This window comes from Saccopteryx bilineata, chromosome 10 (genome assembly GCF_036850765.1).
Source record: "Saccopteryx bilineata isolate mSacBil1 chromosome 10, mSacBil1_pri_phased_curated, whole genome shotgun sequence".
NCBI lineage: Eukaryota > Metazoa > Chordata > Mammalia > Chiroptera > Emballonuridae > Saccopteryx > Saccopteryx bilineata.
In genome coordinates this window covers 34518434-34533277 of record NC_089499.1, presented here as the reverse complement: position 1 = coordinate 34533277, position 14844 = coordinate 34518434, and the positions used below count along the sequence as shown (strand labels likewise).

Sequence of the window (14844 nt, the reverse complement as noted above, 5' to 3'; positions counted from 1 at the left end):
GGGAGAAGAGAGAGTGACTACTAATAGTTACAGGGTTTCGTTTTGAGGGTCACGAAATGTTCCAAAATTAGATTATAGGGACAATTGAACAATTCTGTAAATATATATATATTAATCTGTGTATTTTAAATAGGTGAACTTTATAGTATGTAAATTACATACTTTCCTAATATAAGTCTGTGAATTCTCTTTAAAAACTATGTTCTTGTGTACTTGCGGTAAAGCGGTGTCTGAATACGTTCTGGGGAATTTCAGAAGCCCCAGAGTTTAGGCAACGATAGGGAGAAGAGAAGAACCCAGGGGACTACACGTTATCAAAGCATCTTACTTTCTTCCTCTAAACTCGCGGGGCGAGACCACGCCCCTTCCCGGTCTCCTAGCAACCAGCGCCCTTAAAGCTCTCTTCCTCAAGCTTCACTGTCACGTAACTTCCGCTCCGCGGCAGGAAGTGACGCCATAGAGGCCGGCTTTCCCGGGAGTTCGGCGTTTGTTGTGCTGCAGCCTCTGAAGAAGTGCTTTCCTGGAACTAGTGGTCTCTCGCTCTTCCGAATTCCACCGTCCTGCCCGGTGGTGAGGGCCTCGAGGAGTACGGAGGGCCTCGAGGGTCCAGAAGTCCGCGCGAGAGGAAGGCGAGCCCCGAGATCGCGCGGCCCGTAGGGCAGAGTAGGGGGCTGGCGGGGGCATCTGCCTGGGTATCTGTGCAATCGCTTCAGCCTGGCTGCTTCTGTCTGCTGCGACCCCGAGAGCTTCCCCAGTTCTCCCCGGCGGACAGCTGGGGTTTCTGGAGATTGGGACATTGCTGCGTCCCTTCTCCCAACATCCCACCTCTTGCTTTTGAAGGAAGACCCCCCTCATAGAGAAGACGCACCCGGCTGCCGACTCCCTTCCCCGCCTAGACCCTGAAATGACCCACCATGACCTTAGTGTGAGCTAATGACCGACTTGTGACACTTTCCAGAGTCCTAGGGTAAATGTTTATATGTGCGCATGGCCGTGCGTATGTCCCTTATTTCCTGCAAAACCTGAGCTAGGAGAAAACCCTGGGCTGTGTTTGGCAAGTGTGTATTTTGGTTTACCTTTTTTCTTTAACATCTTTGTCAAGGTTTCTCCCCAGTGGTTATTGCAAACCAAGACAACTTCCTGCCTGCTATTAGCTGGGTGGGAAAGCACCCTGAAATTAGGCTTGAAAGGCCCGGGAGATAGCCATTTTTTAGGTCTTAGCCTGACCTTTGAGAAGTTCAGTGACCTATCTGTATTAGCCGATTCTTAGTTTTAAGTTTTTAATGTGTTTGTGCTTTATGTCCAAGATTACATATAGTTCTTGGACAAAGACTGTATTGTATAGTACTCTTGTGACCCTCATAGCTCCAAACACAATTCTGAATATACAGTAAAGGTTTGGTAATTTTTTTTTTTTTTTTTTGTATTTCTCCGAAGCTGGAAACGGGGAGAGACAGACAGACTCCCGCATGCGCCCGACCGGGATCCACCCGGCACGCCCACCAGGGGCGACGCTCTGCCCACCAGGAGGCGACGCTCCGCCCCTCTGTGGCGTCGCTCTGTGGCGACCAGAGCCACTCCAGCGCCTGGGTCAAATCAGAGAGAGACAGAGAGGAAGGAGGGGGGTGTGTGTGGAGAAGCAAATGGGCGCCTCTCCCATGTGCCCTGGCCGGGAATCGAACCCGGGTCCCCCACACGTCAGGCCGACGCTCTACCGCTGAGCCAACCGGCCAGGGCCAAGGTTTGGTAATTTTAAAAATCAGAAAATACACATTTTGACACTTCCAACTTAACATTGAAGGGGCTAATTGAAAAACAATTCAGCTCCTGGAAAGAACATAAAATAGCAGCTCTTTAGATAAATATGTCTGAAATTTAGAAGCTGCCTGGAAGGGGAATGAGGTCAGGGAAGGGAAATATGGTGCATCACTGGAATCATGGCCCAGTTTAATGTGGTCTGGGAGGAGACCAAATAAATAATGGTGTTTCATTGCTCCTTTTCTTTTTTCTTTGTTTAATAGGTGGATTATCCTAAGTTACTGATCCAGGGGTACTTGGTGCCATTATGGGAAATCAGCTGGCTGGCATCGCTCCTTCCCAGATCCTTTCTGTGGAGAGCTATTTTTCAGACATCCATGACTTTGAATATGATAAGAGCCTGGGGAGTACTCGTTTTTTCAAAGTCGCTAGAGCAAAGCACCGAGAAGGCCTGGTGGTTGTGAAGGTCTTTGCAATTCAGGATCCCACATTGCCTCTCACCAGCTATAAACAAGAGCTGGAGGAACTGAAAATTCGGCTTCATTCTGCACAAAACTGTCTCCCTTTCCAGAAAGCAGCAGAAAAAGCATCTGAGAAAGCAGCCATGCTCTTCAGGCAGTATGTGCGAGACAACCTGTATGATCGCATCAGTACCCGTCCGTTCTTAAATAACATTGAGAAGCGTTGGATTGCTTTCCAGATCCTGACAGCTGTGGACCAAGCACACAAGTCTGGCGTCCGTCACGGAGACATCAAGACTGAGAATGTAATGGTCACCAGTTGGAACTGGGTCCTTCTAACTGATTTTGCCAGTTTTAAACCCACTTACCTTCCAGAGGACAATCCGGCAGATTTCAACTATTTCTTTGACACTTCACGGAGGAGAACTTGTTATATTGCTCCTGAACGTTTTGTTGATGGTGGATTGTTTGCCACTGAGTTAGAATATATGAGAGATCCTTCAACTCCACTTGTAGACTTAAATAGCAATCAGAGAACAAGAGGAGAGTTGAAGCGAGCAATGGACATCTTTTCAGCAGGTATTTTGAGTTGGCTAAATTTGCTAAGAGGGGATGTGCACATAATTTAACAAAAATAGAAATGCACCTTGAAAAAAATTCCTATGTATTGAAAAATTAATTTGTTCTCATATACGGTATTAGATAGGTGCAGTGTTCTTTTGTTGGATATATTTAATTGCCCCCAAACTGCAAGAGCTGTTCATTCAAACATTTAAGAAATACTTAGATTCTTCTTCATGTGTTGAGTACTATCTTATATACTAGAGACATAGATAGGTAATTATGTCCCCCTTTTTTAAGGAGCTTATACTTTAATGGGGAGATAGATAGGGTTGAAAAAGGACATTTCAGTGTAATGTGGCCTTGCTATGATGGTAATAAGCATAGGGTATTCTTTTTTTTATTTTTGACAGAGAGAGGGACAGCAAGAGACAAACAGAAAGGGAGAGAGATGAGAAGCATCAATTCTTTGTCTCAGCTCTTTAGTTGTTCAGTGTTTGCTTTCTCATACGTGCCTTGACCAGGGGCCTACAGCAGAGCAAGTGACCCCTTACTCAAGCCAGCGACCATAGGGTCATGACTATGATCCTGTGCTCAAGCCAGCGACCCCGCACTCAAGCTGGTGAGCCTTGTACTCAAGCCACGACCTGGGGGTTTTGAACATGGATCCTCTGCGTACCAGTCCAATGCTCTTACCTACTGCGCCTCCACCTGGTCAGGCAAGCATAGGGTATTCTTATAGGAACATGTAGGTACTTATATTAGTCTCCACTGTGGTGATGGGTAGAGAGGCAGGATCAAGAAAGTCTTTATTGAAAGTATGACATTTAAACTGAGACTTAAAAGATGATTGGGAGCTAGCTATGGTAAAGAGAAGTTTGTTTCAGGCAAAGGGTGTTGCTTACACAAACACTTGAAGACCAGAGTGTGATGCACTGCTTTATTAGGGCACTTTAATTAGTATAGTATATCTGGAATATAGAATGTTAGGTAAGCAAGTCCCCAATCAGAAAGGGTCTCACATGCCTATGCTCGTCCTGAGAGACATTATATGTTTTAGATAAAACACTGATTATAGCCTGGAGAGTGGATTGCAGGGGTGCTACATGGGAGATGGGAAAATCAGTTAGTAAACTACCACAGTCCAGGCAAGGCGTGGGCCTGCCCTGGCTTAAAGTTGTGACAAAATTGGAAACGGAACAGAGAGAGCTACAGTTGACCTTTGAGCAACTCAGGGGTTAGGGGTACCAATCCCCAGCACAGTTGAAAATCCACATAAAACATTATTTTTTAATTTTTTTTAATTTTTTTATTTTTCTGAAGCTGGAAACGGGGAGAGACAGTCAGACAGACTTCCGCATGCTCCCAACTGGGATCCACCCGGCACGCCCACCAGGGGGCGACGCTCTGCCCCTCCGGGGCGTCGCTCTGTTGTGACCAGAGCCACTCTAGCGCCTGGGGCAGAGGCCTAGGAGCCATCCCCAGCGCCCGGGCCATCTTTGCTCCAATGGAGCCTCGCTGCAGGAGGGGAAGAGAGTCAGAGAGGAAGGAGAGGGGGAGGGGTGGAGAAGCAGATGGACGCTTCTCCTGTGTGCCCTGGCCGGGAATTGAACCTGGGACTTCTGCACGCCAGGCCGACTCTCTACCACTGAGCCAACCAGCCAGGGCCCACATAAAACATTTGATGCCCCCAAAACTTAACTACTAATAACCTACTGTTAACTGATAACAAAACAGTCATTAACATTTTTTATGTCACATTATTATGTGCTATATTCTTATAATAAAGCTAGAGAAAGAAAATGATTAGAAAACTATGATTCAAGTGAGTTTTTAAAAATTGTAGGTCTCAAAAAAAAATTGTAGGTCTCTAAAATTATTTTCATTATATTTATTGAAAAAATCTGTATGTAAGTGGGCCCATGTAATTCATTGACTTGTGTTGTTCAAAGATCAGCTGTAAAGCTTAAGAGAGAATTAGTAGGTAGATTGTTTTGACTTGGTGGTTGATTGGAAAATGGAGTCAAGAGCAGCCCTGTCTCCCAACGCCTTCCCTCTACCCCTCGCCCTTGGGAAACCTGGTAGGTGGTGAGGCTGGTCACTGGGATAGGAGATAGGAGGAGGAGCAAGTACGGGTGGGAAGGTGATGAGGCCTGTATTAGATATGTTGTTGAGTTGAAGGTGTTTGGGGAATATCCAGGAGAAGATGTACAACAGGCAATTTATAAAGGTTTTATGCATAGAGATTTGGGGTGGAGATGGAGATTTGGTAGTTATCAGGAAATGCAAGTAGTAATCGGGAGTGAGTTTGTAAAGAAGTGATTCTTAAGCTTTTTTGGATCTCCTTAAGGAATTTGATGAAATTAGTGACATCCTTCCCTGGAAAAAAGTACCATGCATTCATGTACATTATTTCACATCTACAGACCACATTAAACTGGGCCATGATTCCAGATTGTGAACTTCTGGAAGGAGAAGTGTGCTGAGGATGGTATCCCTGAGGAATACTTTGTAAACTCTAGCATCAGGGCCATTTTTATGTAAATTTTGGAAAGGTTGGATTTAATCATTTTCTCAAATGTAGGTTTACTACAAAGAAAACAAGTATTTTAGATTACTTAGGAAAAGTAACATACCGTATTTCCCCATGTATAAAACGCACCTTAATTTGGAGGCCTGAAATTTGAAAAAAAATGTATTACATAAAGTTATTGAACTCAAGTTTTAGTCATAAAATTCATACAACTCATCACTGTCAAAACTCTCTTCCATTAGCTTGTTCTCATCTGTGTCTGATGACGAATCACTATATTCATATATTGCCTTGTCCTCAGTTCCATCTATGGCATTTGAAATGCCACACTTCTACAACCACTGTATAAGACGCACCGTTTTTAGACCCCAATTAAAAAAAAAGGTGCGTCTTACACATGGTGAATTAAGAAAGGCCAGTATTTCATCTAGGGGGAACGAATAATTGTTACGGAAGATTGGACTTCAGTTGGTCCATTCAGCTCACTGATCTGTGTCCCATGATAATACTGAGGGCTGTTTTGATAAGATAGGGTCAGATTCTATGCTGTAGATATAACGATATTAAAAATATAATTCATCAAAGTCCCAACTTTCTTGATCAGTGAATTTATCTAAATTTTTCCTGAACCATTTTTACATTTTAAACTTACTGTTTTGTAAACAGGACTCCTTTAGCTTAGAAATGGAGCCACTTTAGCTTTAGGGAGTCATTTATAGGTTTTTGTTGGTGTTGAAGTATAATTGACATGTAATGTTGAATTAGTTTCAGTTGTACAACATAACAATTTGATTTGTGGATACTGGGAAATGATGTCCATGTTAGTATAGTTAACATCTGTCACCATATGTAGTTATAAAATTATTTTTCCTTATTATGAGAACTTTAAAAATCTACTCTCTTAGCAACTTTCAATTATGCAATACAGTATTATTAACTGTGGTTACCATGCTGTGTATTACATCCCATGGCTTAGTTGTAACTGGAAGTTTGTTACAGTTTTAGAATTTCAGGGGTTGATGAAAGATTATATTTATCTTTTTTGTGCACATTGTAGTTTTGTAAATTTCAAGAAAAATTTATTTATTTTTTGTGACAGAGAGACATAGAGGGACAGACAGACAGGAAGGGAGAGAGATGAGAAGCATCAATTCTTCATTGTGGCACCTTAGTTGTTCATTGATTGCTTTCTCATATGTGCCTTGACCAGGGGACTGTAGCAGAGCAAGTGACCCCTTGCTCAAGCCAGCAACCTTGGGCTCAAGCTGGTGAGCGTTGGTCTAATCAGATGAGCCCAGGCTCAAGCCAGCGACCTCGGGGTTTCGAACCTGGGTCTTTTGTGTTCCAGTCTGACGCTGTATCCACTGCGCCACCGCCTGGTCAGGCCTAAGAAAATTCTTACTCAGCATTTGTTTTTTCAGACTAAAGAGCCCTACATTGTTTTGGCTGCAGATAGGCCCTTTGATTCCTTTGAAAGAAGTGGGTGGGGTGTGTCCAACTCCCAAGGCTCCCAAATTTTTTTATTTAGGCTCTTTGGGTTTTGAATGTTATATTTCCCCATCCTGATGCGTAGCCATGGTTCTGGTTTTTTGGGAGAAGTATATACATTCTCTGTGTCTGGCCATCTCTATGGGCAGCACTTATTTTGCTGGAGATCTTCCATGAATTTGCTTGATAAGCATTTGAGTGTATTTTATGTGTGAGACACTGTGTTGTGTAGATGTTGTGAACACAGCTGTGAATATAAGCCAGACAAGGTTTTTGCCGTCATGGAGCTTGCATTTTTCGTGGGGAAGAGATAGAATAAACAAGTAAAAAAATAAGCAAGTTCATTTTGGCTAGTGATAAGTGCGGTGACAAAGTGCTGTGACTTGTAAGTGCTATAATAAAGGCTGATAGGAATTACTTTAGATAAAATGGTCAGATAAGGCCTCTCTGAGAAATTAACATATGGGTGGACATCTTAATAAGAAGGACTCTGATGATGGAGACAACTTGAACAAGTTGTTCCATAGGGAAATACCACCCAATAACACCTCTTCCAGAATAACATTCTAAGGTTGCAAAGGAAAAAACATCCTGTATTTCACCTGTGTATGAGCTGTCTGTAGCTGCCACAACAAAATACCCCAGACTGGATAGTCTAAAAAATTTATTTCCCCCATTTCTGGAGGCTGAAAATTGAAGATCAAGGAATCAACAGTGTTGCTTTCTCCTGAGGCTACTTCTTGGTTGTAGATGGCCACCTTCTCTCTGTTCTCACATGGCCTTTTTCCCAGGCGTTCCTTCTTACAAGGACACCAGTCTTAATGGATTAGGGCCATGAATGGATAAGGCCATTAGGCTTTATAACCTTATTTAACCTTAGTTATCTCTTTAAAGTTCTATCTTCAAATGAAGTCACATTCTAAGCTACTAGTTTCAACATATGAATGTGGAAGAAGGGGAATGATACCACAATTTAGTTCATAACAACTTCTATTTAGTTGTAAATAGTCATATGTAGATATGTTTCTTTCTGGATTTTTATTTGGAAATAATTTCAAATTTGTGAACTTAAAATATCTGCAAACTTGCAAAAGAAAAATAGTATATAGAACACCCATATAGTTTTTTACTCAGATTTGACAAAGGAACCCAAGAGTTAGAAATTTGGCTTCAGTAAGGGTAGCTTTTAGTTGTAATCAATAGGAAATTATGTAAGGGTTAGGAATTCGTTAATTAGTACATTCGCTTTTTATTCTCTCTTGATTTCTCTATAGCCGTTCTCTTTGAAATATGGTGAGAAGCATATCTTTCATGCAGCTGCCGGGAAGCACCTGGGATGAACCCAGAGATTAAGAAAGGGGACAGACAGTAGACATATTTCCAGTATATTAACCTTACATGCTATATTGTAGATTTGTCTGACTTGTTTATTTCAGGCGTAGGGATGCTAGTTAAATTGCTTCCCTAGGCTGAATAGCAGGCCTTGAAAACCAGATAAAATACAGGAGTTCACAGCCCTTGCGGCAAGTGCTTGGACCTGATCCAAGTCCTTGAGGAAAGTAACAAGGCCAGAAACCTATCTCCAAGGAAGGGGACATGCCATGGCCAATGAAGAATAGGATCCAGACCTGAGAAAGGACACTCACCCACATTCCTTTCCCATCCCTAACTAGCCCTGATCACACTATATAGAAGAGGCCTGCAAACTGAGGATATTAAGGCGGTTCTTTGAACTCAAAGTCTGCTGCCTTCACAGGTTGCTGGCAATTTGATTAAATGCACTCATATTCCACTTGGTCCTCGTCACTCTGTATTGGCTCTGGGGTGACGGGCAGCTTGAACCCCAGCATGTTCTGGTAACCGATTTCACCCGTTAATATTTTGCTCTGATTGCTTTTGACTTGTACCTTTTCTCTGCACTCCTGCCCCACTCCGCTCCCACTCTCCCGACTCTCCCCCGACTCTCCCCATCTCCCCTCACTCTCCCATTCATGGTTTTTTTCCTTAATAAGCTACATACATCATGGTCCTTTACTTCTAAATACTTAAGTATATATTTTCTAAGAGGGATAGGCTTTTACATACTATTTTTTATGTAATTGTGTGTTACAGTGATCAGCTACAGCAAATTTAACATTGATATAATACTTTTTAAAAAAAATTTTATTTATTCATTTGAGATGAGAGAGAGTTAGAATGAGAGAGAGAGAGAGAGAGAAAGAGAGAGAGAGAGAAAGAAAGAAAGGGGGGAGGAGCAGGAAGCATCAACTCCCATATGTGCCTTGGACCAGGCAAGCCCAGGGTTTTGAACCGGTGACCTCAGTGTTACAGGTCAACGCGTTATCCACTGCGCCACCACAGGTCAGGCTGATATGATACTTTTAATTTACACTTTTTATTATAATTTTGTATTTGACCCAGTAATGTGTCTTATAGCATTTTTCCTGCTCCAGGTCAGAACCTATAGTCTAGGGTCAGATATTGCATTTAGATGTCGTGTCTCTTTAGCCTCCTTTAATCTGTAACATTTCCACAACCTTTGTCATTATGACATTGACAGTTGTGAAGAATACTTCTCCCCTTAAATTTTAAGAAATTATTTTTATACTTTTTATTTTTTAAATGGTAGACTTGAAGAAAGTTGCAAAAATTGTGAAGAAACCTTTCCCCAATTTCCTCCAGTGGTGACATCTTATATGGCCGGTGTAGTGTCGAAATCAGGACTCGACACTGGTGCATTACTGTTAACTAGAGACTAGTATAGACCGTCTGCAGTTTTCACCAGCTTTCACATGTACTCTGTACGTGCCACCCCGCCCTTTTGTTTTCCATTTTGGGTTAGTCCGCAGTTTCCTTGAGATTAGGTTCAGATTATTTATTCTCAGTAGGATAGTGCATAGCTGATGGTATTTTTACAGTATCACCTCTGCAGGCAAATGGTGTCTGATGGTCAAGGTGTTGCCTTTATTAGTTAATTTTTTTAAATCCCTTGCAACTATAAGCAATCTGTGGGAAGAAACTTTTAAGATCATGCAAATATCCTGCCAATGATCACAAATTCTTTCTTGATTATTCCTTTTGATGATTCTAGCTTACTCCAGTCTTAACTATGATAGTTCAGCACTTTTTCCACATTTCCCAGTAGGCCCTCAGCATTCTATTATAGTAAGATGTTCTCTTTCTCCTCATTTATTATTGGTATGGACTTCTACACTTAGTTTGTTCATACTTTTTTTGGAGAAGGTTTAACATCTATATTCAACAGGAATATTGGTCTGTAGTTTTCTTGTGATTACTTTATCTGGTTTGGTACAGGGCTAATATTGGCATCATAGAGTGATTTGGTAGATGTTCCCTCTTCTGTTTTTTGGGAGAATTTGGGTGAGTGTTAAGTCCTTCAACATTTGATGGAATTCACCTGTTAAGCTATCTTGGTTTAGGCTTTTTTTTTTGTAGAAAGTTTTTCATAACTAATTCAATCTCTTATAATGCTCATTCAGATTTTCTATTGCTTTTTAAGGCAGCTTTGGTAATCTATTTCTAGGAATCTGTTCATTTCTTTTTTCTTTTTTACAGAGACAGAGTCAGAGAGAGGGATAGATCAGGACAGACACAGGAACAGAGAGGAATGAGAAGCATCAATTATCAGTTTTTCATTGGGACTCCTTAGTTGTTCATTGATTGCTTTCTCATATGTGCCTTGACCGCGGGCCTTCCCCAGACCGAGTAACCCCTTGCTCGAGCCAGCGACCTTGGGTCCAAGCTGGTGAGTTTTGCTCAAACCAGATGAGCCTGCACTCAAGCTGGCGACCTCGGGGTCTTGAACCTGGGTCCTCCGCATCCCAGTCCGACACTATCCACTGCACCACCGCCTGGTCAGGCGGAATCTGTCCATTTCATTTAGATTATCTAATTTGTTGGTATATAGTTGTTCAGAGTACCCTCATAATATTTTTCATTTTTATATGGTTGGTAATAATGTGCCTTTCCCCCTCAATCTTTGTTGTTCCCTTCCTCCTCTGTACTTTGGTTTGAGTTTACTCTTGTTTCTTAAAGTGAAGGTTAGGTAATTGTTTTGAGTTCCTCTTTTTAAATAGAGGTGTTTATAGTTACACATTTTCTCTAAACACTGCCTTCGTTACAACCCATAATTTTTTGAATGTTGTGTTTTCATTTTCATTCATCTCAAAGTATTTCATAATTTCTCTTTGATCCACTGGTTATTTAGAGTATGATTAATTTCTACATATTTGAAGTTTTCAAAAATTTTTTTCTGTTGCAGATTTCATATTTCATTCTGTTGTGATTTGAAGAACATAATTTGTATGATTTCAGTTCTTTTAAACCTTTGGAGGCTTGTGTAATGGCCTCGCACACAGTTTAACCTGGGAAGTGTTCCATGGGTACTTGAGAAGAGTTTTGTGTTCTGTTGTTGGGTGGAGTGTACCTTTGATGACTGTTAGATCTAATTGGTTCATAGTGTTGTTCAATTCTCTGTCTTTTCTGGTTGTGATGTTTGTAATAGTTATTTTTAGTCTTTTATTCTAAAACTTGACACTGTTTAGGTGCAAGTTAATGGAATAAATTTATTGAGTGTTTATTATGTGCAGGAATTGTCTTAGTTGCTAGAGATTTTTCAGTGAACAAAATAGACAAAAATCTCTTCCTCATGGAATTTGCATTCTAATGGATATATAGACAATGCAGAAATAAATGCATAAAATACATAATTTGGCAGTTGATGCTGTGGGGTAAAACAGCAGGAAGGGGGAAAGGGAATGAAAATGCCAGGTGAGGAGTAGGGGGTAGTTGTGCTTGTGCAGCTTACAGTTGTAAACTGGGCAATCAAGAAAGGACTGACAGCTAAATGACATTTGAGTAAAGATCTGAAGAAGGTGGAGGTATAAGCGTGAGGATACTTGGAATAGTGTTGGAGGCGGAAGGACCAGCAAATGCAAAGGGGTGAGCTAAGGCTATTTAAGGATCTCTGTAAGAATTGTTAAATACAGGCCTGACTTGTGGTGGCACAGTGGATAAAGCATCAACCTGGAAATGCTGAGGTCGCCGGTTCAAAACCCTGGGCTTGCCTGGTCAAGGCACATATGGGAGTTGATGCTTCCAGCTCCTCCCCCCTTCTCTCTCTCTGTCTCTCTCTCCCTCTCTGTCTCTCTCTCCTCTCTCTCCCTCTCTGTCTCTCTCTCCTCTCTAAAAATGAATTAAAAAAAAAAAGAATTGTTAAATGCATGTCAAATAATGATTCAGTGAAACTACTCTGTCCTTTCCATGATGTAGCTAGGTTCTTTTTTTATTCCTGCTGAAGATCATGTAAGCGCAAATGATTGGATTATCACTTTCCCCTTTCTAATCAGATAGCCACACTTCTTAGCACTTTTTATTTTATAAATGTGCGTGCGCTCTGGTTTATTTTATGTCTTCCTATAATGATAGCTTTATGAGGGCAGGGATTTTATCTATTTCATGCGCTATGAGAGCCTAATGTATAGTTAACACCTAATAATTTTTTGTTTAATGATGAATAAATGAATTGTCAGCTATGATTTCTTTGTAATTCCTTATGAACTTAATTTCTATAAATTCATTCTTTAAAAACCAGTGTATTTCTTGTGGCTTTTAATCTATCTCTAAATGTATGGTGTGTATATTTTATATAGCGTATGCACACATTTCTTTTAAATTATAGAACTAAGAAGTAATTTTTTTTTTTCCAAAGTGAGAAGTAGGGGGTGGCAGACAGACTCCCACTTGCACCTGACCGGGATCCACCTGGCGTGCCCACCAGAGGGCGATGCTCTGCCCATCTGGGGCATTGCTCTGTTGCAACCAGAGCCATTCTAGCACCTGAGGTGGAGGCCATGGAGCCATTCTCAGTGCCTGGGCCAACTTAGCTCCTATGGAGCCTTGCTGTGGGAGTGAAAGAGAATGGTGGAAGGAAAGCAGAGGGGGAAGAGTGGATAAGCAGATGGGCACTTCTCCTGTGTGCCCTGGCCGGGAATTGAATCCAGGACATCCACACACCAAGCCAATGCTCTACTGCTGAGCCAACTGGCCAGGGCCTGAACTAAGAAGTAATTTTAAGGTTGTTTTTTTTTTTTTTTTTTAAAGGGGCGGAAAATAGAATGGGCCTTTTTGACTTTACACTGAGAAACTGATGATTAGGCAGTAAACATTTTCCCTATCTTGACTAATTGTAGTTACCACATTGCCCCATGTATAAGACACTCTTATGTATAAGACACACCTTAATTTTGGGGCCCGAAATTTGAAAAAAAATGTATTACGTAAAGTTATTGAACTAAAGTTTTTATTCATCGTAAAATTCATACAACTCTTCCTCACTGTCAAAACTCCCATCCATTAGCTTGTCCTCATCTGTGTCTGATGATAAATCTCTGTCTTCAACAATGAGCACAAAAACAAGTGCGAAAAAGCGGGAAATGCAAGTAAAAAAACTATAACCACAGTATAAGATGCACCCAGTTTTTAGACCCCAAATTTTTCGAAAAAAGGTGTCTTATACATGGGGAAATACAGTATATATTGCATTAAAATTTTTATTCAGTTTACTTGGTTTCTTTTTTTTTTTTTTTTTTACAGAGACAGAGAGAGGGATAGGTAGGAACAGACAGACAGGAATGGAGAGAGATGAGAAGCATCAATCATCAGTTTTTTGTTGCCAACCTTAGTTGTTCATTGATTGCTTTCTCATATGTGCCATGACCATGGGCCTTCAGCGGACCGAGTAACCCAGGGGTACCCAAACTTTTTACACAGGGGGCCAGTTCACACTGTTCCTGAGACTGTTAGAGGGCCGGACTATAAAAAAAACTATGAACACATCCCTATGCACACTGCACATATCTTACTTTAAAGTAAAAAACCCAAACGGGAACAAATACAATATTTAAAATAAAGAACAAGTAAATTTAAATCAACAAATTGACCAGTTTTTCAATGAGAACTATGCTCCTCTCACTGACCACCAATGAAAGAGGTGCCCCTTCCGGAAGTGCGGCAGGGGCCAGATAAATAGCCTCAGGGGGTCGCATGCGGCCCGCGGGCAGTAGTTTGGGGACCCCTGGAGCAACCCCTGCTCAAGCCAGTGACCTTGGGCTCAAGCTGGTGAGCTTTGCTCAAACCAGATGAGCCCGCGCTCAAGCTGGTGACCTCGGGGTCTCGGACCCGGGTCCTCCCCATCCCAGTCCGACGCTCTATCCACTGCAGCACCACCTAATCAGGCAACTTGGTTTCATATTTTGAGTTTTATGACTTCTCTGAATTCTTGATCTATACTAATGATATCTTGTATTTTATTTTTAATGGAATTATATCTGCTGTTTTTCAGGTTGCGTGATAGCTGAGCTTTTTACAGAAGGTGTACCATTGTTTGATCTTTCTCAACTTTTGGCTTATAGAAATGGACAATTTTTCCCTGAACAAGTGCTAAATAAAATTGAAGATCGCAGCATCAGAGATTTGGTAACTACTATAAATATTTGCCATAAAGAATGTAGTAGGATTGTGTTCTTACTTTTTGTATTAGTCTGCTCTATAGAATGTTATAAATTTGTAATAAAGCAATGAAGCTCCAGAGACTGATACAAACACCTTATTGTTTTTACTTTGTTAGGGAGAATTGTACTATTCTGCCCCTCCCCTTCCAGACACAGAGCTCGTTTGACTTAATATTCACACACACACACCCCTACACACCCCTTTTCATTATTTTTAGCTCTGCTTTGATAGATTTACAAGGAGGTAAGGAGATGCCAGGGGGTTAAAGAATTTGTCCAGGATAGTTTGCTAGTAAGAAACGAAGAAGACATTGAAAATGAAGGAGGCAGGAAACAACTTGAATATAATGCAGCAGTGTAAGGGCGTTTCACAAGGAAGCAAGTAGCTTTGCACACCTCCCTTGACCCTGAGGGTGGCTCTGGAAGGGGAGCTATAGAATTATTAATTAGTATAGCAGAACAGATACAAGGAATTCTGTGTAAAGCAGTGGTTCTCAACCTTTCTAATGCC

General features: G+C 41.3%; 1 protein-coding gene across 2 annotated transcripts in view; it reads left to right on the top strand.

The window, feature by feature from the left end:
* Positions 1-455: 455 nt before the first annotated feature.
* The window catches only part of PIK3R4 (phosphoinositide-3-kinase regulatory subunit 4), a 72624-nt gene continuing 58235 nt past the window's right edge, over positions 456-14844 (top strand). Inside the window, exons 1-3 of one of the 2 annotated variants that reach the window (XM_066244899.1) lie at positions 456-925; positions 2022-2798; positions 14165-14298. In XM_066244899.1, coding sequence (XP_066100996.1) covers positions 2066-2798; positions 14165-14298 — 867 coding nt within the window. In that variant the 5' untranslated portion in view covers positions 456-925; positions 2022-2065. Of the gene's footprint in view, positions 968-2021; positions 2799-14164; positions 14299-14844 lie in introns of both variants that reach the window. The other variant, XM_066244898.1, reaches the window with a different exon arrangement.